Source organism: Anabas testudineus, chromosome 9 (genome assembly GCF_900324465.2).
Source record: "Anabas testudineus chromosome 9, fAnaTes1.2, whole genome shotgun sequence".
In the NCBI taxonomy this organism is placed as follows: Eukaryota; Metazoa; Chordata; class Actinopteri; order Anabantiformes; family Anabantidae; genus Anabas; species Anabas testudineus.
The window spans coordinates 18,799,440-18,826,390 of record NC_046618.1 but is presented as its reverse complement, the minus strand read 5'-3'; the positions used below and the strand labels follow the sequence as shown (position 1 = coordinate 18,826,390).

At 40.0% G+C, this 26,951-nt stretch overlaps 2 protein-coding genes across 4 annotated transcripts in view; one reads left to right on the top strand and one right to left on the bottom strand.

Moving 5' to 3' along the window:
* Positions 1-21,689, bottom strand: part of aacs (acetoacetyl-CoA synthetase) — a 28,559-nt gene extending 6,870 nt beyond the window's left edge. The window contains exons 1-12 of the mRNA XM_026343761.1: positions 21,551-21,689; positions 20,217-20,320; positions 19,824-19,944; positions 18,982-19,095; positions 15,172-15,269; positions 14,342-14,456; positions 14,017-14,098; positions 13,766-13,919; positions 11,795-11,875; positions 10,911-11,035; positions 3,061-3,125; positions 853-975 (exon numbers count right to left, since the gene is read on the bottom strand). Coding sequence (XP_026199546.1) covers positions 853-975; positions 3,061-3,125; positions 10,911-11,035; positions 11,795-11,875; positions 13,766-13,919; positions 14,017-14,098; positions 14,342-14,456; positions 15,172-15,269; positions 18,982-19,095; positions 19,824-19,944; positions 20,217-20,320; positions 21,551-21,689 — 1,321 coding nt within the window. The remainder of the gene's footprint in view (positions 1-852; positions 976-3,060; positions 3,126-10,910; positions 11,036-11,794; positions 11,876-13,765; positions 13,920-14,016; positions 14,099-14,341; positions 14,457-15,171; positions 15,270-18,981; positions 19,096-19,823; positions 19,945-20,216; positions 20,321-21,550) is intronic.
* Positions 21,690-25,605: 3,916 nt separating this feature from the next.
* Positions 25,606-26,951, top strand: part of gak (cyclin G associated kinase) — a 19,997-nt gene continuing 18,651 nt past the window's right edge. For all 3 annotated transcript variants that reach the window (XR_003297671.1, XM_026342734.1, XM_026342733.1), the window contains exon 1: positions 25,606-25,978. Coding sequence is in view for 2 of the 3 variants with exons in the window: in XM_026342734.1 (XP_026198519.1) it covers positions 25,837-25,978 (142 nt within the window). In the remaining variant the exon portion in view is untranslated. The remainder of the gene's footprint in view (positions 25,979-26,951) is intronic.

Below are 26,951 nucleotides of genomic sequence, written 5' to 3'. Positions count from 1 at the left end.
AATTATTATTACAATTAACAATAATTCCAGCTTTCACCAACTAGTCAAGCTGTAGATTACATGCATTTCTGTCCAACTGACTCCAGGAGGATGTTTGTGCCAGATGTAATAAAATTCCCTCCAGGTGTTCATGACGAGAATGGGACATACATGAGGTCCCGGTGAATTCATTCGTTCTTGAGTCCAAGTGGACAATTGCACCAAAATTGTCTTCCTGTGATATCACCTTCACTTCAAGAGTAATGCAGATGTGAGGTCACAGAGACCTTGACCTTAGACCACCAATTCTAATCAGGTGATTACTGAATGCGAGTGGACGATGTGTCAAATTTTAAAGAAATTCCGACAAGGTGTCCCCGAGACCGCGGATACCGCGTTTAGGCTTGTAAAGGACATACGGATAATCACGTAGATGTATGGAAAGATATCCTAAAAACATTATGCCTCTGACCACAGCTATTTATCGTCATTATTATTATTCATCATCGTCTTTTCACTCGTGTATTAGTGGATATGTGCTACTCCCATTAAATGTTCATTATGTTTGTGTGTATGTTCTGATGCTGTGTAAGTTGTGTAAAGGCTCCCAGTTGCTTCTTAATGTGTGCCTATGTCAGTTACCCTGATTCTGCTAAATGTTAAACATTTCACGACTCACAGAGAGAAACAGATACCTTCTACATCCCTGAGTGTGTGTGGGTGTGTGGTGAAGAAAATGTACAGTTTCTAGACCATGTATTTTTCTGAAATTTCTTTGTGTCAGTTCTTTTGTTTTTGTATCACAGATGTTTTGATGCTTTTTAAAATATGGGATTAAAAAGTATTTTAACAGCGTCTGTATCATTCAGTCACCTGAGATGGAGCCCAGCAGCACGTTGTTCTTGATACAACGATAGACGTAGTCGTAGCTCTGAGGTTTGAGAGGGGATCCAGTAGACAGGATGGTGTGGAGAGACTGCAGGTTGTGTGTTTCCGCTGGGGGAGAAAGAGATGAAAAACTATTTAAAAAGAATAAAAGAAAAACAAAAACTCAAAAGCTGTGTCTGATTTCTGTCTGAGTTAATTTTTACTAATTCTTTATTTATAAGATATAAGATATTTCAAAAAGATGTTCTACAAAATGTGTTAGACAAAAAAGGGTTTTGTAGAAGTAATGCACTATTTATCATTTGCTGATAACATACCATACTGAAGAATGTTAAATATAACCTGGTTGAAGGGGCTGGATGGTTGGAAAATCTTATCTTGTGATTGATATTATTTTTTAACCTGATGATGCCACAGTTACAGTAAGAAATCGTTTTGACAAAATTAAAAATATACACAGTTCCAACATAAGCATGCATGAACAGCTGTAGGTCTATACAGCCCTTTTTGTTAACGTGACACTGTGAACAAGTTTATAACCAACCACACACACACACACACACACACACACACACACACACACACACACACACACACACACACACACACACACACACACACACACACAACTTTAGCTATCATTATAAAAATCCATGTGCACATGTTCTGTGATACACACATGCCCAAACCACAAGCCAATAACACCCTGCTAACTAATGTGCTTCCAGCAACCGACTGGCACCACATAAACACAAACACAGACACTAACACACAAAACACACAGAGTGGGAACTCTCGCTACCCCCCGCCATGCCTCCAGGTGTCTGGTCCAAATGTCAGCCTAGGGAAAAGGGCCTCTCCACTGGGGCAGCCAGTGAAGAAGCTCTGTCTCCCCTCCACAGCTCACTGGAAGCATGCTTGCACTCGCGCACACACACACATAAAAACATCCCTCTGCTATGGTCTCTTTCTCTAATAAGCATCCAAACACACGCACACACACACACACACACACACACACACACGCACACACATAATGCCAACTGGATCAAGTGGCTGGCTGACTGATGGGGGTGGAGCAGAGAGACAGACAGATAGGAAATAAGCAATGTTTTCTTTTTTCTGAGATTTTGTTTTCATGACTTGCTGTTTAGCCACAAAATTGGGAATGTGTTTAGCTAATTTACAACGTGCAGCCAGACACATACTCACACACATACACACACACACAAGCAGGCACCATGAATAAAGATTTGTGGTGATTATAACAGCGTACTGGGAGCTGAGACACACAACAGCTGTTTATGCAATGAACATCAGTTATAAGTGGTAATTTAACAATGAGAGGAGAGGAGAGGAGAGGAGAGGAGAGGAGAGGAGAGGAGAGGAGAGGAGTATGGAGAGTGTAACAGAACAGTAAGAAAAGTAAGAAAGTAAGAAAGCAACTAACCCTAATTATGTGACCCAAATGCCAGCTTATATTTATATATATTTATAATTTACCTGGTATTTCTTTGCCATTTGTCCATCAAAAAGCTGCACTGCTATTAATGTATATCATGTATAAAAAGTAGTAGCCTAAAAATAAGCACTACTGTACCTGATGGATTGGATTTACACCACACTGATGATTGGAGCATAACAATTTGTGCGTTGTGGTCTGTTCTCTTACAGCACAATAAGTGCCTTTACAAAAGAGCACAGCAAAGCAGTAATAATTTTAGCATGCATTTCTTCAGCATGTATGAAGGTTAACAGAAAGGCTAATAGGCACTGGGCCAACTCTGATTATTTGCAGAGACCTGGTTGTCTCTCTAGAGAGCTCTGACACTAAAAGCAATTAGTTGGACCTATCCATGCCTCATACGAATTATCATAACAGCACTTTTATCCATCTGATTCAGTGTCAGAAAGCAGAACACAGGGCAAACTGTTGATTCACACAGTAAATGGCATAAAGGACATTTAAAGTCAAACAGCATCACTATTATAATCATTATCGTGTCCATCTGCTCTTATTGTTCCAGTCTCCATTCTCATGATGTGTGTGTGTGTGTGTGTGTATGTGTTTGTGTGGGTGATTGCATTTCTCTTCTCTCAGTTCAGCTTGTTATTTGTGTGCATCCATGTGTGTCTCTGGATATCTCTGTGCATGTAGGTGTGTACACATTTGTGTTTGTGGCCACAACTCACAGGGTTTCAGGTTCCTCTCCTGTAGCACAGACAGCCACTTGGCCCCGGTACCAAAGATAGTGATGCTGGAGAAGAGAAAAAGATAGAGACAAAAAGAAAAAGACGGAAATTAATTTTTTAAAGATGCAAATATAAAGGACCAGTCAAGCATTTTATTTGTCTAAGAGAACTGCTCTATTTTCCATAATGCAAAGATGCTGTTCATTATTTAGGGAAAAACAGAGTCTGTGTCAGTGACAGCCACTGCAAAAGTCCTCCTACATACAGTACATGCATTTGCATTGTGACAGCAGAAACTTTCAAACAACAGAACCAAATTAGAAGACACTATGAATCATCCGTGGGGCTGGTTTGAATATTAACTGCCAAATTCAGTGACAATTTGGCCCATCGTTGTTGAGATATCTTGCTCAAGACCAAAGAACAGATGGATGGATGGATGGATGGATGGGTAGACAGGCTGACATCATTTTCGTTTACCAACAACTCAGAATGGGATTGAAATAATATATGCTGGAAAAAGTTTGAATGTCTTTGTTTCCCTCCTGGTGCGTATGCATCCAGCGTAGGGCACCAATCACCGTGCTTGTCAGGCAATGTCACATCACTAAGTGTCACTTTTGGCTGTAAGGTCTGGATTCTGTATTACTCTGAGAAGACACACATTATTTTGTTGAGTCTGCTTCATTTAGCTAGCCGTGACTTTTGGGGCATAATCAAAATGGCTAGTGGGCACAGAGGTTAAAGTCAGTCACCGAGACAGTTGACAACTGTTTCTAGAACTTCGATTTTCTGGGAAAAACTTTTCTATTATCTTTCTATTATCTATCCTTATAATTTTCACTAGCAAATAATGTGAAATTAACAACGTGAAATACACAAAAAAAAAGTCACCACCTGGATTTAACTAAGCAAATAGGTAAGAGTCTACCATTGGATAATTACTACATGGATGGTTATTGGTCAGCTAATAAGTTATTTAACCCTAACTGATGCAGTGAGTAGCATCTCACCATGTATGAAGACAAATTCTGTGGCTGTGGAAAAGATGTTAATCTGTTTCAGAAGGGTCAAATTATTGGCCTAAATCAAGCAAAGAAAACATGTAAGGAGATGATGAAACTACTAAAACTGCGTTAAGAACTGTCCAACAGAAGAAGGTCATGTGGTCTGATGAGTCCAGATTTACCCTGTTCCAGAGTGATGGGTACATCAGGGTAGGAAGAGAGGCAGGTGAAGTGATGCACCCATCATGCCTAGTGCCTACTGTACAAGCCTGTGGGGGCAGTGATATGATCTGGGGTTGCTGCAGTTGGTCGGGTCTAGGTTCAGCAACGTCATGTGTCCAAACAATGAGGTCAGCTGACTACTGAATATACTGAATGATGAGGTTATTCCATCAATGGATTTTTTTCCCTGATGATTGTGAATGAGTGGTTCAGGGATCATGACACATCATTTTCACACATATAGTAGAGGCACCACAGAGTCCAGAGCTCAACAATATTGAGAATCGTTTGGATGTGCTGGGGAAGATTTTGTGCAGCGGTCCAACTCTCCCATCATCAATACAAGATCTTGGTGAAATATTTATGCAACTCTGAATGGGAATAAAAGATGTGACATTGCAGAAGCTTATTGAAACAATGCCACGGTGAATGTGTGCTAAAATAAAAGGTCCAATATTAGTGTGTGCGTCCAATATTAGTGTGTGACCTTTGGAAGGGCAGTGCATTTATACTGTATAATGGTACAGTTTAAATAGAAATTAAATGGAGCAGAAAAGAGAAAAATATATTTTTCATAAGCAGCTTTTATTCATTCTTATCTAGTCACCCTAACCTAATAAACATCAAATGAAATGATATCTTAAGTCGATAATACAAAAAGCTGTTTTGTGGTGAACGGAGCTGCAGCCACAGCTGGCCTGGATTGGCAGGGTAATAGTGTGAGTTATCCTTTTGTTGACCTGACTCTCTGCATGTCAAGGAATAATTCTTAAGTCTCTGCGATGAATGTAACAGTATAAAAAAGGGCAACAGTTACTGAACAGCTTCTGCCCTTAATCCCATCTGCTCCGCTGGAGCTGCTCTGTATCCTATACTAGCCAGCTCCCTGGAGAGGAGAGTGTGTCGCTGTGTAAATGTAAAGCAAGGTGATGCAGAAGAACAGCTTGTGCTCTCAGTCGACCCCTCATGGATAGATAAGAAAAATTAAGAAAAGGATTAGAAATAGACTGAACAAACTAACAAGCAAAGAGTCAAACAAGGTAACGGTCAGTCTAGTGAGCAAGGACTAAATGTCTCCTTTGTCTATGCACTTTAGGGAAATCCTTCAAACAACAGCAACGTATTGACAGGATATATGCACACAATAACCCTGAAATCAAATGATTTTGGAAGGTGGCTTTCTTCTTCTTTTGAATGGAAGTCACCCTGACAGCTGACAACAGTTGGACAACATGTGGAAGACAAGAAGTGACAAACCGTCGCTTCTGTGTTCCCCACCAGTTTTAATTTTAAAACAAAGGGCCTTTTAAAGTCTGCCTCTGTGAATGGGTGTGTTTGTGTCTCTGTCTGTGTTTTCTCTTCTTTTCAAGTTATTTTCGGCGACTTCAAATCAATCAAATTGCCTCCTATCACAACGGCAACCATGCCCGTCAGTCAAAAATAAAATTAAATAATAATTTGCACAGAGATACAGCATCATGCCTGATGCTCGATTGATCAATAACCAGAAATTGGAACTGGCACGAAGGGTTGTTCAAACAGAGGTCGAAGATGAGGTGAGCGAAGAGGTCAGGGGTTACATGAGGTCAATGGACAAAGATCCTGAGACATAATATCTCACATGGAATGAAGTGCATGTATTGTGCTGCCTCTGATTACTTCAGCATTGGTCCCTATTGCACTTGTTAGGGGTTTCTTATCCTGAAATCTAAAAATCACAATAATATTAGCCTGCACAAAAATAAAATAAATTAATAATTAAGTTCATACATTGAATAACTTGTCCATGTCTTTTCTGATCTCCCATATTAATTAGTCATTTAGAGCATCAGGAAAACATTTAGTATACTATCTACTTTTGAATGTAGATAGATTATTTCCTATATATGGCTGAGTCTATTTATACACCCCTCTATGCATTTAGATTGTGGATCTCATAGCCCCACATTTTTTATATGAATGTGTGTTGATACGGTCGACATATCGGGCTCTCCATAGGACACACACAAACCTCAGATACAAAGATCCTACTCTTCGTGTGCAGATACACAGTCACTCTTTATTCTACCTACCATCTCTGACCCCCCATCTGCATCTGGATTTGTTCTTTGCTGGCTACCATGGAAACAGTCACTCAATTCTGATTGGAGGCAGGTGGCCAGGTGTGGCTGCTAATTGGGTGTTTAGGATGGAGGGTGGAGGAGAAGCTGTGAGTCTGTGTTTGTGAAGCCTGCAAATGTAATATATCAGTGTGTCTGTTTCAAGGGAGACATGTTGCTGGAAGCCGCTAAGTCAATAAGACACACTCAAAGCCAATCAGACACAAAAGCAGCTCGGAGCAGTCATTACGTTAATGTGTCTCTATGCATGTCATGATGCGGCAATTGAAGTCTCACTTGTCAGGACATGTTTTCTAAACTAATCTTGTGCTTGTTCTCTATTCCAGGAAGAATGATAATACAAAACTGAGCCATTGCTCTTTACTCAGGTGTCAGAGGCTACAAGGAACAATTTGAACTCTTTCGCAATTTGATTTGCTGCTGTAATTGCTTACACATTTGCAAATAGTAAAAGTGTTTTGAAAACCAATAAATAATGTATCTATTGGTACAAATTAGTACTGATGTTTCAAAATTCAATGCATTTTCTACAAACTCTGCTGTTTCGCTTCACAAATACAGTCCCCATCCTGTTGTTGTTTATTTCTTTCATATCTTCTGTTTTTGTACCTTAAAGTAATTCATTGGTAGATAATTGAAAAGCCCAGCTGAAGCTGTGTCTCCAAATTAATGTGGTAATGTTCTAAAGTAGATATTCTAAAGTAAATTAATATGTTGTGTTTACCGCTTTAAACAAGTGTGTTTTTGTCCGTTTTAGCTGATAGAAGTTGGATGAAGACACTCCAGTCTACAACATTTCGACACAGAGCAAAGACGAGGATATTTAAACTTCCTGTGCCCACGTCTCTAAAACTGTAACGGAGCTGGCAACATGCAGCCTGTTTGTAGGAAATACCTAAAGACTCAGAGAATAACTGAGAGTTTTGCCTGGCATTAGCAAAAAACATGACTGCCATACAGTAGCTGGTACATGAGCACAACATGAACGTTTTCATATATACCTCCATGCCAACCTGTCACAGGTAGAAATGTTGTAATCTTTTGCTTGCTTCATGCAGGAAGACTATTATCATTTTTTCTTTATTGTAGAAATAAAACTAAACTTAACACCTTGTCCACACTTTTATATCAGTGAGGTTTGGCTAAATTTACAGGCACACTCTTCTGTATAATACAAACACTGCAGCAGCATCACTACAGCCTCTAAAATTATAAAAACTGAACAATACATGACTACTGTACATGAAGGGAGAATTTACTGCAGGACTGTTGCCTAAACTTGCATTAGGTTTGCATAGGTGTACCAAATAAAATGTTGAGTGTATCTATTAAATGCAATTTGAATTGAATGAATACACCACAATTAAAGCCAGCACTAGTGGGAATCCACTATTCTGTTACAATAGCACCTATTGTGGATTATAACTACTAACTCCTACATTTTAATTGCTCATGAACTTCTACTGTGACTCACAGTCAGATGTACTCTCTCAAACACATTAATATTTCTTCTAGTCTCTCCCGATTCCTCTTCAGCCTGCCCTCATCTTTTACGTTTTTTCCCACAGAATTCAGAATTCAGGTGCCAAGTAGTCATTTCATTCCCATAACAAAATTCAAGGCAGCATGGGGGAAGTCTCAATTGAAGTTTAAGATTCTCTAAGACTCTGACAGATTTAGCCTAATTTAAAATGTCCAACCTCCATTTAGAAGGTGAGGGTGTAAAAAATGTGATGTCAGCCTCTCCCAGAGGGGTTTTCCACACAGCGCTGGGGTCTGGAAAACGTATCTGAGTTGGCAACATCAGCACTTAATTGGTTCAGAAATCGTCTAACGGTTTCAAATGTACCATCCCTCTTTCTGCCAAACTGCCAACCCTTCACAGAATTCCTCTTTGTGGGTAATTAATGCTCACTGTAACTTAACCTCATTTCTCATTCACACTCTTTAGGGGAAAACACGCTGTGTGGCCGAAAGACAATGACATTTATCTCATCAAAAAAACAACAAAAAAAAACAAAAAACAATACTTTTGCTAATAACCAACCAAAACTGCACAGTTCCTGTTCCACCAGTTATTTTACCAAGGCACTGATCATCATTTGACCATTTGAATGTATCTGATAAGTCAAATAAATAGTCAAATTGTGAAAGGAGCTCATTAGCTTTGGGATCTTTCTGCACTAGAACTACTTTTTCTTGGCACTTTCACTGTATAGTTTCCACTATTCCCCATCTGTGTCAATTCTTTCTCTCCATTACCTCCTTCTTTGCTGAAGGCCATATCCCCTCTCTGCTGAACTGAAGATGTGTCTGCGGTATCACTGATTTAAATGGTTCTACTTTTGCTGACCACAGTACTTTTTTTTTTTTTCTAAATTTTTGCCACAGGTTGACTGAGCGTACTCAATAACCTACAACTGCACCATATGACACAACCCTCATCTGTTAGCTGTTGCTGTACAGTTGCTCAAGGAAATGTCAGGTGCAGTTTTTCTAATAGGACTTAAAGGGGGAAATAACTCCTCATGGATTATCACTTCCCTTTTATTAAATGGTATTTGAGTAATGACTTTTTTTTATTTTCTATGTTACAATTTGACATTGTAAAATCAATGGTCAAATACAGGTTCATAAATCACACTAAATCAAACTAACCACACCATAAATACAGCTGCTTAAAGGCCATTGAGATTGCATTACCATTAGCAGCTCACCCATACTGCAGACTAACAGTAACACATTAGCCCCAGTTTCGTAGTTACTATACCACGAGAGACTACAATATTAGTTGATTAATGATGCATTTCTGTTTTTATGTCCCTATTCTACCTTTTTCATCTGTATATTCTGGTTCATACATGTATGTTTTGCTATATAATGTGAAATCCTGACATGTTCAGTCCAACATTTCTGATTTACTCTTTAACGTGAGTGAAAATATGTCTTGCATACACAGTAACTTAGAAGGACACTGGTTCTATTTGACTTAGTGGTAGTGTTTCACATGAGCCTCAGCCGAACCTTGGAGTGCTTTTTTTTTTTTTTTTTACAGTCTAATTCAGTCTAGTACCACACTCCCGAAACTGAAATTTTAATTGGAAACACTGGGAGTGTATTGGGGCAGTGCGCACGCAACTTACATACCCTTTGAGAAATCAGAACACTTGTACGCAATGAGGAAATAATGTGCTCACCATCTTTCCTATTATAGTTGAACAGCTTAATTGCCTCCCTGCACACAAATGCTCACACACTTATCGTATCCTTGAACCGTCTTTTGGGTTGCCGTCTCTTCAAAAGACAATAGAGGATCAATACTGGGTTTAACTTCTGCAGTTTATGGTGGTGGTGGGAGGGTGTATCAGGGCATTTACCAGGATAAAGGATGTGCTATAAATATCCTCTGTGGATCTACAGTGTGTGAAAACATTTCTTGAAGTATGGAAGGGTACATACAGTATTATAGTTGGGTTATGGTTGTTTTCTAACTGTAGTATTACAGAACAGAACAGGACCCCAAGCCCAAAGAAGGGCACATATGTTGTATCTACATTTAAAGTGAATTGGTGAGGGCAAACCTTTGGATTCATTTCAGACATAAAATCATTTTGTACACCAGTATCTCTGGATTGTGTGTAGGTGACGAACATAAGTTTCCAGCGGCCATGCCTGTCTTGTAGTTTGACCTGAGTTTTTTTGGGTTCATCCAAATCATCCCAACCACCATCAATCTCGATAACAGGCTCATAGGTTGGCTATGACCCAGCCAACTTAAAACAACGTGTTCAGCTGAGTAGAACACATCACTGCAGCTGTGGGGCTGCTCATTTGTTGCAACCAGCAAGCTTGAGTTATTTTAAAGTTATGTTAAACTCCATCTACAATTATATTTTCTCCAAAAAATAAATGAAGCAATTATGTCCATTACCTGCTCTATACTCAATTTGTTGTTGTTTTGTTTGTTTTGTTGTTTATTGTATTATTAGTTGCTAATAATGCTATTTTTTTGGATTGTATTTGTAGTGTCTGTTTCTATTGTGTCTGCACAGAACTCTATCAAAGTTACAAAATGAATCTGTAAAATGTGCAGAGGGAAATTGGTATATCTACTGTTTTGGATGGATTTTGTTTTTTTGTTTTTTTTGTTTTTTAAGTAAATCCCAGTACAGAATAGTTTGTCTTTGCCCGAACACCATCTTAGCTGTTAGTAGAGCTGACTGTAGTTAGGCAGGAGATGTTCTGATGCGGAGTCTCATTTACATCTCGATAAATATCTCCATACTCGTCTTGTAAGCTTGTGGAGGATCTTGATTGTACTGGCCACAAAGCACTGTGGATTATGTGTTTTCATGTTTTTCAAATGTCATTATCAAGTTGTGACAAAAAATTTAAAGAAAAATCATCTTTCAACAGAAGGCAACCACACTTGATGCACTGTCACTCTCTTTCATCACAAATCCTGGTTGTGTGTGTTGGTGCATGTGTGTGGCTGACTCACCCCAGTTGGTCTGTCAGGTTCCACAGTACATTGGGTGTGGGCATTAAGGGTGAACCGTCATATAAAACCACTGAGGCTCCCACTGCCAGAGCAGACACCAGCCAGTTCCACATCATCCAGCCGGTCTATGAACAAAACACACAAAAACACAGAGATACAAACGCAGGAGTCAGTTTATCTGGTATAAACACTTCTTTCTCATCAACATGGGCACAAAACTCCACAACATCAGGCTGTGAATTAAGTATCTTGGATTCAAATGATTGTGTTCACTCCATGCTGAGCTACTGCTTCGGTACCATCCCTCACAGATTCTAATAGTGGTGATATTGGCTGTACTGCAGGAGACTGTCAGCAGTGCTAATACATGATATATTGTTTGTTGGGGCACTTATACACACCAACAAGTGGTGAAACTATTTGTCAATAAATCGATTAAGTAACAGAAGATGATTCAACAAGTTTAATCAGATTCATTTATCAAGCCAGACAGAATCACTTTCTAAATCAAGGAGATGTGACCACGCATAACTCTTCACAGCAGCATGTGTCACAAACCCAAACCACACGAAAATGTGCATTCATCATATATAAACACGTGACTACAGATCCCATCACAGAAATCTGCAGCTTTAGTCAACTGAAAATGTTTCTAAGTAAAACCTCTAGAAGCTAAAGTGATGCACAGCTCTCAGCTTTAGTACCAGTGCGGCTCATTAGAAAGGATCTATTTGTCAGTACATACAGTACGAGTCTTTGTGTCATTCGTTCGCCATTAACAATACCCCACCATGTTTAAAATTCAACCCCTGTTGACAAGACAGCAAGAGAGAAGTGTCTAAAATATCTTTAAAAAACATTGTACCATAACGTTGTCGACCTACCGTCGTGTAATAAATGATGACATCACTGCTGGTCATGTTACCATGAAGAATATGCTCTTTCAGGTGCTGGATGAGCGTGCCCTAAAGACAGAGAGACAGTTACAGAGTATCCTTAAGTTTTCTCATGATAATAACATGGATTGTGGTTTAGTTGGTACCCAGAACCCAGTTTAAAACCACCTGGTGGTTGTAATGTTGTGGTAGACAAGGGTCAGAACGGGCACTCAGACCAGTCTATGTAGACATTTTTGCAGCAAGCTGCAATGCATGGTGTTCTGACACCTGTCCATCCCGGCCACACTTCAATTTGTGATGCTAACCCTGTCCACCACAACATTAAAACCAACAGCTGGATTTAAAGTTATGTCAGAAAATTGTGACAAACAAATCTCAGTTTCCTCAGGCCCAATGTGACAGTTCAAAAACATTGAGTTTACGGTCATAAAAGACTATTGAAAACCAAATTCAATCACATTTCACAGGCTGAAACATGCATGTCTGAACAGAAAAATCTAAGGATCAATATAACTGTCAATAAATATAAAATACTATAATATATATAATAAAAAAACAACATCTCGATTTGAAAAGGCTTCTGACCAAGGCTGCTTTTGCACTTCTTTTAACAAAAAAAGTGGCATTTTGTGTTAGTGAATTCTCCCACAGTCACCAACCCATAACACCTGGATGGGTTATTATTGCTGTTGGAGAGTGTGAACTGAGTGTATGTGAGCATGCGTGACTGTGTGAGTTTTTAGCTACAAGCACGCATACTTTGCTGTTGAATACAAAGGTGCACCCTGTATGTGTGTGCACATGTGTGCATGTTATAGAAGGACTCGGGTGCCATACTCATCCTTTGGTGTGTGCCATCTTACTAGTGACAGCATGTTAACAGAGCCATAACAAAGCTGAAAGCACAACAGTGCCGGAGCTAATTGGTAGAGCCAGAGAGGGCTGCCAGTGTCGCAATACGATATGTTTTCACGAACGCATTACTGTCCAATTATCGGCAGCATGGGGAGAAAGAGGGGCACAAAAGACAGAGAGACAGAGAGAGAGCAAGACAATAAGAGAAAGAAAGAAGAAGGAGCTAGAGTAGAGAGGAAGTAAAGCACAAGAAAAAGACTAATGAGAGTCTGAAAAGGGAAGACTAAGTGGGGGGAAAAAGAGAGTGCATGCAGGTTGAGAATAGAAAGCCAATGTTATAGAAGAGTGGGTGGGAAAAAGAAAAGAATGAAACTGAAAAAAGGTAGGGAAAAAAAAAAGGTGTCAAAGAGAGACGGGGAGAATGACGTTTTGTGAAAATGTGTGAATGCAATTGCAGTGTTGAAGCATGTTAACCCACTTTGAATGTTGAGTGTTTCGGCCTTCAAAGTGCAGTGGTCCTTTTGAAATCGCACATTCATCTGACACGCTCCCTCACTCAGATGTGGTATGTAAGAAAAAAATTGTCATGTCTACAATTTTGAGAGAGGGAGAGTAACTGCTTCAGGAGCCGACGGTGGAGGTCTGCTGCCATCTTGTGGCAGAGCATGTAAAAGAAACCTCAGCTGCTGTGCTGTGATATTACAGTAGTAATCAGGGCTGAGCAAATGACAATTCATGTCAGAATTCAGATTACGATTTTGAGCAGTTTTTTTTCCTTTATTTATAATACATCCTTCGTGTAGACGAAACAAACAATATGATCATTACTGAAATAGGACTACCCAACACTTTCATACTATAATTTTTCATTTTTAAGAGCATCACCTTTTCACATTGTTCATATATGTAATAATATACAAAATTAAATTGCAGACTTAAGCTAACTCAGTAGAGCTCTGACCAGTGTGTCTTTATGTTTGTATGTAAGACAGCTGTAGTTTGTCTAACCCTTGTAGAGCAGCAAGAAAAAATAATTTAAACAACAATTCAAGTATCCATGACAGTTCATTATGGGCTAATGGAAGCTAATGTGTTTCTTACCCCAGCAGAGTGGACCATACATTTAGGAGCTCCTGTTGTTCCAGAGGAGTACATGATGAACAGAGGGTGATTGAAAGGAAGCTGCTCGAACTCCAGCTGAGGAAACTGGTCGGCCTCACCGCGACCAGATGCCAGGAAATCATCAATAAATACACTTAAACAAAAAGAAAGATAAATAAGAAATCTAATAAAATAGATAGGGAAGTGAACATATCTTAAAACAAATCTCTTTTAATCCGTTTTAAACACACCTGTTGGGGATCTTGGAGAGGTCCGTCTCTTGTTTGGAGCGAGCATAGGGAATCACAACTACTTTCTGCAGGTCAGGTAGACCTGGAGATAAGACAGGGAGTGAGAAAGATAAGATATGTGCTTTTTTTAGTTCTCTTCACTAAAACCTTATGAGGAGGAATACCAGAGGAAATTTATTTTAAGGGAAAGAGACCTAGTAGAAAATAGTAACTACGTTAAAAATGCACATCCTCTGGCCAACACATGTTTTAGGATCAATCAGAAGAAGAAGCCAAAACCAGCAAATTCTAAACCAAAATGTGTCGTCAGAGCCACATTGGTTACCTTTGACAACATTGGTGAGCTTCTCCATGTGGTCATGCGTTTTGCCGTTGTAAACCACAGCAGCAACAGAGAAGATCAGTTTGGGCTGGATTTGAGAAAACCTGTCAAGAACACCCTGACAAAGCAATAGGGAGTATGGGTTAAAACAGAGATTAAGAATAAATATACAATATCATAAAAGTACTCCTTAAGTATAATAATCTAGGTAAAGGGTAAATTTGGAACAGTCATGTCTGAAGAGTAACAAAAACATCCATCTGTGATAGATAGGTTAAGATGACATTTAGATAGGTTAATATAATAAGAGTAGTTCTCTAATCTGCCAGAAGGGGCAGTAGTACACCAGAAACAAAAAGCAGAAGGCAAGATGACACAGAGACCAATTAGGGAATCGACCCTCTGGCCACTTTATCAGGTACACCTGTAAAATCTCTGTAAAAGACCACTGGCCCAGTGCAGGTCAGTAGAAGAAAACATTAACTTCTGGCTTAGGAGAGAATCGTTTCCACTATGACACTACCACTTAAAAAACATACTGTACTAGCACTGAGAGGTGTTTTAGAGTCCACAAAAGACAAACGGTTTAAGTTATGTCTAAACCAGGAATATAAAAAGTTTGGTTTAGTTTATTTGAGCTTTGAAAATAAACTTGAGATTGAGACTCTCAATGTCCTGCATGGGAAAAGTGTGGGCTGATAAGCAGGGAGAAGATAAAAGTGTTGAGATACTGCCTGCTGCTAATACAGTGCTAGATATGCCATAAGGAATATATAACTTGAATATAAGTATTTCAAAAATATAAACCACAGATGGCATATTATAATTCTTACATTGATTCCAAAGTCAACAGACGTGGAGCTCCAAATGGCTCCAATGCTGGCTGCTGCTAACATGGCCTCCACTGCATGGATACCATTGGGTAGGTAGCCTACAGGGGCAGAGAGGAGGGAGAGGAGCAAACCATTAACTTTCAGTAAAAAGATCCATTTAATTAAAAGTGGCTGTTGATGTATTAACCCTGATCATATTAAGTAAGTGTTAAAATCAATTATTATGGTGGCTTTTACAGAAATGTGTGCGTTTCACATGTACATATTACAATATGCATGAATTTAACATAGGCAAATTAAATTTATATAGCGAGTACCCAAGTTAAGTATATTATTACATTGGAAAGAAATTATCAGCAATATAAGAAATAAGTCTTTGTCAAGTATTCTGTCATCTAAGCAATGTGATTTCTAATGACTTAGAAGCTGTACAAGAGGAGGAACCTTTGAGAATATTTTATTCTTAACATGCAGTGCTGAGATCATATCTGCTTCCTTGCTCTGATTCATTCCTTGATCAATATCGGAAATGGTGCCCAAGGACACGACAAGTCTTTTTACTGAACAGACACAGACTATCAGAGATGGAAAGAGAGATTTATATTGATCACTGTGCCAAGGAAAAGGAAACTATGGATGCACAGTACTGAAATTATTCATTCTGATGGTATGTAATATACACCAACACCAATATTGACGATTTACATTTTAAATCCAGAATGGCAGATTTTTTACTCTTTTCATTTGTGATGCCTGGTGCCACTGACTCGCTTCAGTCATATCTAATATTAGTGATGAACACAAATGTAAATATACGTATAACATTAACTACCAGTAGCCTGTTCTGACTAAACTAAATGCAAGAACACAATAATGCAAGTATAATACCCACTATTACAGTATTACACAGATTTCATACTGTGCATATAGCAGGCATAATTTAAATAACTAATACATGTGCATTTAGGTAATCCATTACCTTGCCTGTAATACTACACCCTGTACCAGGGAGGATACACATGGCCTCTCCCTAAATGACATTAAATACAAGGAAATAAAGAGGCCACGTTCCACACAGGAGCTCCTGTGCTACCTTTAAGCCCACAGCTATTTTGTTTATAACATTTATCTTATCTAACCTTATAAAACAATAATACCGATGGTTGTTTCAGCTAAGTAATCCAACTGGCACACGTCAACCATACCATCACGCCCTATGAATCATGACAAATTAGGTTTTATCAGTTGCTATGCTGACTCCTACTGCAACTACGAAGCAGCACCGGGCTGTATGACATCCCAGGCTGACAGATCACCATCCTGATACACTGGCTCTACATTCACTGTCATAAATTGTTATCTTCTCACACTGGGCCAGGACTAACAGCGTCATGGATCACAATCTTACTGCACCACCCGGCCTGACTGCCTCCATGGCTACTGCTATGAATCACTACCTTGTTGCGCTGTGATTGCAGGGCTTACATGTCAAAGCGACACGTTGCCCTCACTGTCTGTTTATTCCGGCACACTACTATAAAACTATTCAGGTCTACGTGTTTGATTACAAACACTGAATGAAAGCCAACTTGCCATTCAGGCTGTGAATGGGTGGACACCATTACATCACCATTTACAGTACGAATGAAATACACCTTTATTGGGCTACTGCTCCGCTTTTCTGTCATATTTATCATTCTTGATTTGCTTCAATATCACACTAAACATTTGCTTTCTAAAGTTTCTAAAACCTGTTCTGATTAATACTAAACAAGAAAATACTGATCTGGATGAAAGTTGCTTTCATGCTTTGTCCTGACCACCACATTGTTTCCCTGCTAGAGTGGTCACACTGGCTATTCCAAAGAAGGCCTTTGTCACATATTCCAAGGAGTGTGTGTGAGTAGTATCCTCTTCCACGCCCATTCAGAACAAGGAAGTAAAAAGTACAAAGTAGCGCTCTTTGTTTAAAGGTACAAGCTGCACCTTGTGTTGAAATTTTACCATTTTAATAGGATGGGGGGTTGATTGGACCAAGGACACTTGCTATAGAGGGAGTGAAGGAGTGTGTGTGTGTGCATGTGTGTGAGTGTGTGTACGCGCTAGGTTCATCAGCTAAGTGCTTATATATCTCCTGGATTGCAGAAACTGACAGGACACGTTAGTCCTGGGGACAAGGGCATCTCTGTCTCTACCACACACACACACACACACACACACACACACACACACACACACACACACACACACACACACACACACACACACACACACACACACACACACACACACACACACACACACACACGTGAACACAAGTGAACACATAAATTTGCACAGATGTGTGTTCAGATATGTTTGGAAAACAATGGAAGGAAAGGAGGCATAAAGTTCATCTCTCTTTCTCTCTCTGCTCTCCTACTTCTTCTGTTTTTCTTATGGCACTATAATACATACACATTTTCTATCCTTCCCTTAATCCCTACTGTCTTTCAAATGAGATTCCAACAGAGCTTAAGTAATTTAGCTAATGGATTTCCCAACTCCATCTGTCTTATGAATACACACACACACTTTCATTCACACCCAGTCATTCCTAGACAGAGAAGCTCACTGTGAGCTCCTGAACAGCAGTCCTGGGTGGTAGTGGTACTGTGGCTTAACAATATATGCACAAGATGTTTCTGCACATGTATGTTTATATGTATGTATTGCACATGTTGCACTCTTTATCCAAAGACTTGTTTGCAGCAACATTTAGATCCAACGTGCATTAAACAGAAATCCCTACTAGTGAAAGAACGTCCACAAAATCGGATATCCAACTGTTTGACCACACGCGTGTAATTGAAGCCTCTGACAATGACACAGCACCAACAACTCAATACAGATTTCTGCATCGTAGCTGGAAAATGGTATAAAGCAGTGGATGAAACAGTGATAGGGACAGATTAGACTCTGTGCTTCTCAGCGGAAGGCTGCACAGTTTAGTTCCTCAATGTGAATTGTAATGTTTTTCAACTGCAGGAACTTATCTCAACTGTAACCTGAAGCTTCGTATAACCTGACCTTGTTTTGTGAACGTGGTCACTTCTGGTTTGCTTTGAGTTTTTCCTCCTCTCATGTGTTTATTGCTGTTTATACCCATTTCCACACCATGCCTATTATGCTAATACTTCAGAGAAGGCAGCTCTTACATTGAACCAATCACAGATGACAGCCCCACAAGCGCCTACCCCCTCCTCCTCAAGTTCCTGGAACTTGATTTAGTGCCACCTCCCGATGGCTGCTGAAATGTAGCTTTGAGAACATGTGAACATGTGTCAAAAGAAGGCTAAGGGCAGTGATAACAAAAGCATAATCCGAACCAACGGGATAAAGCTCAGTTCCAGCTCACTTAAAGTTCCTGCAGTTGAAAAAGCCCCATTAGAGTACTTGAATGAATGTAGTGTACAGTGGGCGTTGCAGAAAAATATGCACGCTCAGCCATTCCTCCCTACACAAATATGAACTTAAAATAAATACTGACATTCAGATAGAGCTGAGCAGAGTGGCAAGACAGCCACCCTCTTTGCCAGAGCACAACTACAACACACAAGTAATAGCAAAAAAAGGAATGTCCAACTTTTCCTGCAACATGCTACAAGTAAAGAGTGCAAAGAAAGAAGAAGACTGAAGACAACTGAAAGGAGAAGGATAGAAGAAATGCCGGGTTGAAGTGCATAATCTGCCAGGTAATTTGGCCAATAATGGTCCATCACCTAGCTAATAAAAAGCAGAGACAGAGAGAGATATAAATTAAAGACTCACCTACAACTCTGTCCCCGGTCTGGACTCCCATCTTCCTCATGGCTGCAGCAAACAAGGCCACATCGCGCCTCAGCTGCCCAAACGTCACCTTCACAATCTCCTCATTTGCCTCCCCTGGCAGACAGAAATACAAAGACAAAGTGAGACACAAATATGTACATTTCAAGATATTATTGAGAAAGCTGCAGACCGCTACGGATGTTTAGTAGATTTAAGCTTTTGTGTATTGTCTCTATTAATAGGTTGATATGAATCCAAAATAAAGAGGAAGGACAAGCAATGAGATGTAAATAGAGACAAATAGTGTGACAGGACAGAGCTACAGAAAAAATGGTCCTCTTATCTGTCTAAGTAATAGTTTACTGACATTTACTGAGACTCCAGAGCATCGTGACCAATATTATTGCATTACAGCTCCTGAGGGAGGTTGTGTACATGTGCACGAGTGTGCAAGAGCTCACTCTTCCTCATACACACACATGCAGCAATAAAGAAGGGCCTATCCATTAGTATGTGACAGTCCTGTGAGGTAGAGCAGGGAGCAGCAGTTAATCTAATTACAGAGTGACGTGTGCAGTGTTGCGCTCACCGCTGCATCGATTCTGCACTCAAATGCACCCTCAGCTCATTCCTAACTTTCCACCTTACGTGCATTTGCAAATACATTTGTGTACAGGTGTTTTTAAGGCAGAGGAGAAAAAAAAACAGAGTTGCATTGTGGGATTTTAATGTCCAATGCGTGTGATAAAATATGCCCCGTTTGCTTAAGGAAGTAATCTAATGATTCCTGCATATTACATAGTGTAGTCTTTACTACAGTACTGTATACTCTATTTACTTACTTGCAGCGTAGAGAGCCACTTTGTCCTGGTCTGCATGTTTGAGCAGATTCTCAGCGTAGTTGAGTCGAGCCCCTTTAAACCACTCTGGTACATCCGAGATCCGCTTAGATACATCCACAACCTTGTATACGCCCATAAAACACACACCAAGAACACGCACAGGCACACACAGGGAGAGACGCACCAGACTCACTGACAAAGACCATGAATTTTAAAGCTCTGATATTTTTTTACATTTCATTCCTTCTTCTAATAGTATTAGTTTACCCTTCTCAGACATGTATGACCGCCATAAAATTGTTTGCAGAACATTGGCATACTGTAGTTTATGTTATGATATTGAATATAGTTGCTGAATTGTGTGTATCAGAACCAATACAATGCATCACTCACCTCTTCATATGTTTTGGAGCTGACTACTCCACAGAAGCGCCACACCTCTGCCCAGAACTCTGGGTACTTGTCCACTGACCACTGGTACAGGTCATTGTAGTTGGCTAGAGCACAGAGAAACAGTGATTTCAACTTTATGACAAAAACATGGAATTTAAAGTTGCTAAGGCTGTCTCAATACAGACATTAGTACAAGTACTATTAAAGCAAAAACAATAACAATCACTTTAAATACTGCGGGTTGAAATCGGCCCTAGCATTATGATCCATTAATAATATTTGATTTGCAAACCTGAGAGTAAATTCATTTGATAAAATACACATATTATTGAAAAGATGAATGGCAAAAGTGAATCTTGGCTAAATTCAGTCCCACTAGGAACTGTTTCCGCCTCTACACTCTCTGTGTTTCCACGCACGTTGTAGTATAATTCCCTCATTGAAGAGGACTCTCACAGATTTGGCCCCTTCATTGAGATGCAGTGGCCAACAGAAAGAGAAGCACATATCAGAGTGACCCAGTAAACACTGTCAGACCTGCAAGCTCACTTTCACACTTACTTTCACTCTGGGTCCTTGTCTTTTTTTTGGCTGAAATGCTTACTGGCAAATCACTAATCAGCTTGACCACAGTATGTCCAGGAGCTGTGAGCAGATCATCCAGAGACAGATGCTCCCTCCCAGTAGTTTTCAGGATCATATTGGCAACTTTAACTAAAAATGTAGGATTTCCAAATCTCGGGGTGGCATTACAATTTATATTTCTGAACCTAGTTGTCACGTTCAGACCCTTGAAATGTGTTAAAGGTCGCCGCTGTCACTTTGACAGGTGATCCAACCTGTCTGCACTTCAGGAACCATCATACAAAAACACAATGCTGCTGCCTCCCTCTCAGTCCTCTGTTCACTCAGCAGCCAGCTGACCGGGTTTGTCTGCATTCCTCCACAGCCCTGCTGTCCTCATTAGACACAGTATCACACAGACAATTAAAGCAGGTTCATCTTTCATGGCCTGGCACAGTCCTCCAACATGCACTGCTGCAGACAGCTAATTAAGAGGATTTTTTTTTAAGAAATTTAACTCGTTTTAAATGTCTAATGGATGCACATGCTTTTAAACAGTGGTCATTTAGGAGCAATGCGCTGTCTCAACGCATTCAGACAGACAGTAGTGGAAACAGACACTGTCTATTCGTGCACTATCTCCAGCTTCGTCCTGTTCGTGTATTTATTCCAATATGCCTACTGTCTCTCTCTCTCTCTCTCTCTCTCTCTCTGTCTGTCTGTCTCTCTGTCTAGCTTTGTGTCTGGCTCTCTCTCTCCTCTCTACTCACCCAGATTAAGTCCATAGTCCCCGTTGACCTGTATCCTAAACTTGTCCATCTGTGTGTTCCTCTTGGAGTCCGGATACCATAACACCTTGCTCTCCATATCCATAATCTTGTCGCTCCTCCTTTCCGCGTCTTTAGACATGTTTGTTGCTTACTTCCGCTGCTTTCTACACACCTTTTAACGCAAACTGAGAGAGTCTCGCTGAAGCTAACTGCGCCCTCGGGTGCTGGCTTATGTTAAATTCAATTAGCGGATTGTTTGAATGGCCTCTGGATCACGGTGCTGCTCAGCTAGCGACTGTCAAAGCCAAGCGTGGGGATACAGGGAAAACCAGCAGGGCACGCCCCGGCGTCATGACGTAGACGACGGCCTGCGTTCAAGAGCGCACGCTGTTGCACAATGTTAAACAGAGTTCAGCGCATGTTCGTTATTGTTGTGATTGATGTTTTTAAATCACCAGCATTTAAAGTTGTATACCTACCACCACTCGTCCATAAATTATAAATGTATGTATATTACAGCCCCTAATTTAATTAATTAATTAATTTAATATTCAGCACACTACAAATTAAGAAAACACATGCACATAGACAAAATACGATCAAACACATCTGGAAGTTGAGTCGTGGCAGCTCTGCATTCTTCTCAATAGGTCAAAATGTTTCACTACTCATCCAATTAGCTTCTTCAGTCTTAAGAGGTCTGGACCTCTGAAGAAGACTAAAGGGGCTACTTTGATGAGCAGTGAAATGTTTCAGCCTAACAAGAAAGAAATCCAGTGGCCATGACTCAACGTCCAGAGAACTTCACCTGGACGACTGAGACAAACACAGGAAAGTGAAATATACAGAAGAGAAAACACGACCAACTACTCACAGGAAGCTGATTCCTTAATTAGCTGGTGTTTTCTCTATTTGCATGTGTTTTCCTCAGTTTTAGTTTGTAAAGCGTTCAGAGCCGCCGTATTTGACATGAAGGTTGTTTCTAAAATCTCGAATAACTTGCCACATTTACACTATATGAGATGGAGATATGAAAAGTAGACAAACTCATGAATAAACTGTGTCTACAACACCTATCATACACCATGTGTAACTGTAAGAGGAACGAATATGTAATAATAAGTAATACAGTCTGTCAAGTTGCACGATAATTATTCTGTCAGAGTAAATGTTTCTACTAACTACAACTTTTACTTAAGTTGTAGATCTGAATGTTTTCCTACAACAGACAATAGTTTTAAATGTGATACTCCATGTCCAAAGACGGTGGTTGTTTTCAGTTGAAGTCTTGAATGTCTCTCACACGGGGACGCGCACTGGAAACGTCAGGTCGCACGCAGGAAACGTGCCTGTCAATTAGGGGTCTTGTGATTGGTCCTCGGTGCGCTGGTTCCACATCAGCCGACAGATCGCTCTATGTGAGAGGCGGATCGTCACCATTGGACTGGCGTCTCGTTTGGCCAAACACAGGCTGCCTGTCAATGCTGCACAGACGCACATTGGTCCATACCTGAGCGAGCAAGCTGGAGCGTTTCAGAGGTGTGCCCAATCAGCGAGAGGGGAACAGAGGCTCTCCTCGGTGTCTGATGGTTTGAACTCAACTTTAAATCAACAGTTTTTTTCTAGGTCAGGCGTGTCTTGCCAAGTGCAGTGTAGTTTTTCATGCATCTGCAGGATCAGACCTGGCAGACAGGACGCCATCCACGCAACAAGTGCAAATAGGAGTGTAATTCATTCACATTAAACATGCATTAGGACAAAAGGCACCCATGTATTTTTTAACATCAAGAACATAGGCTAATTATGTTCATACAAAGGAGTTAAAGCCTTGTATTCCTCTCTGTGAAGCCATGCTGATGTACAGTATCCCAAATGCAGCAGTGAGCATCTCTTTGCATATAGCTCTTCCTCCTTCATTATTATTATTATTATTATTATTATTATTATTATTATTATTATTATTATTATTATTATTATAAGACTTGGCAGGAGGTGTGAACAGCACATTTCCACATTGGTTTTGGAGCGTATTTATACTATACTATATTGTTGCCTGCTGTAGATTTAATGATGAAAGACACTTTCTTCCAGAGATCAAAACAATCATTTTATGGATAATTTGGGGATTTGATGTCATATCTTTTAAATAGTTTTGGTCTAAGAGCAATCCATGGCTTCTTTATAGGAAGAAAATCCTCTGTGAAGTAATACAGGTTTGAAGGTCACCTTTTCACCTACAAAGATTTCAGTTTTGTCCTTGATTTTAACATTAACATTACAAGTGTGCCTCCTTAAAAAAAAAGAGTGCAAACTTCTGGCCTGTAGATAACAATGTATAACTCTGTAAATCCCGCTTATTATGACTGAGTCCTGCATAAGCTCCAGTCTCACTGTGATAAACCTTCTCGTGTCTGAACAGACATTGAAGATGACCCGAAATGGACCTTTTTCTCCTTGCCTACTTTATCTGTTTATCCTGGCACTGCTTCTATGTCAGCTATTGCCTGCATTGCACATTTTGTAACATGATGTACTTGTCATTTTGATTCATTGAGAAATTCTTTCCCAATGACTGCTCTTTGGATTCTGTGGTGTAAAATCTGTAAGTGACAAAGGTAATATGCGTCTAGCATTTTGCAATGCATTGCATTTCGCTGAAAGTCTTATGCTGAACAACCTACAATGAACCCAACAGGGCAAAATGACAAAAGTGCTTAGTCAACCAAATATGCCTGTAGGTGCTCAGTCAAGTGTGCAGCCTCGTTTTCCAGCCAAAATATGTCAAATGAAAAGTGATTGCTAAAAACATTATTTTATAATTCTATCTTATGATTTCATGCATTCTTTGGTCTCTTATGGACCCACAGTTAATATCTACTCACTGTCACTGCTGATCTTTCCTTTAAATCTTACAATACTTTCAAGACATCATGTTAACTCTGTTGCCAAACTAATCGAAACCATCTGAAATGGAATGGATATTAAACCTCCAGGTCTTACAAAGTTACATGTTATCTGGGTACATGATAGACAATATATAGAGACCTATAGACCTAAATGTTTTTTGAAAATGTGTTCAGTGTTCGTCATCGTCATTAACTAGTTGGGCTAATGTGCACACCAACCAGGACAGGTGTGTCTATATAGTCCAGGTAGTATTTCAGAGTTTGTTTGTTTTTTGGACATTACTTCGATGGCTTATTTTAGATAAACTTTTATTTTTTTGTGGCATAAAGAAATAAACTGTTTGCCTTGCACAGACCTCACACTAATACAAGCAATTTCTATCCTAATTTAGTGATTTACTTATTGCTACATTAGGATAGAAACTAAACTAGGATAGATTAAATATTTAATCTACTGTGCAACTTCTGCATCATCACTGTGTAAGGCAGGAGCTTAATAAATATTAAGTCATTTGGCAGACGCTTTTATCTAAAGCTCCTTTTAAGGGTTGGCAGGGTAAGTGTAAGGAGGTCTTGCCTAAGGACCCCTACTGGAGGTAGGCTATAGCTGGGATTTGAACTCCACTCTCCCATATGAAGGTGGGTGATCTTACCACCACACTAACCAGTCGCATAAACGTTATGCATCCAGTAGATGGCGCACAAATACATGACAATGTTCACAATGAGACACATCCTTTATTAAGGTGACTTTACACTCACTGGCCTCTTTATTGGGTACAACTGTACAATCTAAAGCAACATAACACTGCAGCTCTTCCATGAATTTTACTTTTATAAGGATATAATTGTTGTTGATCTTGTGAGCATAATATTTTTTTTGAGGCCAACTTCTTGCGCCTGGACAAGGAATTGGACTTCACTAAAGATAAAGGTATTTTAGTGCAAATTAACGCTATGCACCTTCATATCCTTGTTAATAATTAATGATTTTCATTATTAAACGTTTAAGATACTTTTCCATTCCATTTAGTGGCATGATCATTTTAAAACGTGAATTTGAACACGTTGCAACCCGCCTTCATTTCATCATTTGTGCAGCATTTTAGTTTTTTTTTTTTACGTCACATGACTGAATCGTGCCTGCGTCATCACCCTTCACGGAAGTCGGCAGTCCTGGTGATGATGGCGGCCTCGTCAGCCTAGCAGCAGGAAGACAATGTTTGCTCCCAGTGAAAGGATAATATCGCCCGAGTGTAAGCCTCTGTAACCGAGTGAGTCACCGTCGAGTTTTTCTGCTGAGCCTGTTACAGTCAGACAGTCCAGTCCCTCTTCCGGAGCCGGCCTCTGTGAGTCTGAAGCAGGGCGCTGCTGGATAAGATGTCACTGTTCCAGTCGGCACTGGATTTCCTCGCCGGGCCCGGCTCGTCCGGGGCGGCCAGCCGGGACCAGAACGACTTTGTCGGACAAGTTGTTGAACTCGGCGACATGAAATTGAGGATCAAGAGGGTGATCGCTGAAGGTGAGAGGCACGAAAACGAGACGAGTCGAAAACCCTCTTTCGCGGCTAGCTGTATGCTAGTTAGCTGAACACGGCTAACAGGCTAGTTTTAGTGACATTAGGTTGTCAATACCAGCTTTTGTTAGCAAGTGCAAAGCTATGAGTCACCCCAGCAGCCAAACACCAGTTGATAATTTGGTTTCGTGTGTGTTTAAGTGATGCTTACATGTAGTGATGTAAAGGTAAAGGTAGATGCGTAATGAGCTTTGACTTTTAGCTTCCCTAGTACCTGTTCGTGGGGATCCCTGTGGATCCACAGGGATCCAGCTCATCAAGATCAAGATCCAAAGGCATAAACATACGAGTGACACCAAACCTCGAAGTTAAGACTGTGCTAAAGGGTCTGTTGTAATGGACGTGGCACTGGCAGCCAAATGAAAACATCTGCAGAGTTTTTATTGTGACTTAAAGCCAGTGTTTGGTTGAGCGCCAGTGCTCCCTCTGTCCTGATCCCTCGTTTTTCTTCAGTCTTTTAATAATGTGTTTTTACTTAGAACTGTGAATATAACAAATGACCAAAGGAAGAACATGTTTGTATTTTTAACTCTGCTTTCTGAAGGTCAGTGTCAGTACAGTTTGTGTTTTTGTTTACATGACACAAATTTGATCAGTTTGCAGATTCATTGCATTTCTAATATCTTATCTTTTGGTTCTGCCCCTTCATCCTTTGCTGCCAGATTCAGTGAAAAAGCATTAAACTATAACAACTTCAGCAGCATTGCTTGTCTGACTGTGAAACTAAAATCACAGCCTGTATTTTTGCGTAGCCACTCTGTTTACAGGACACATGTAAACCCATAAATCGTGTTTCTTCTGAAGTGGCACAGCAATCTTACTACACCTTATACATGGTTAGTTACTTGCCACAGTGGCTCCTAGAGTAGCCAGGAAATGCTTAGTGTCGATTTTAAAATATATACATTAAAGGTTAAAT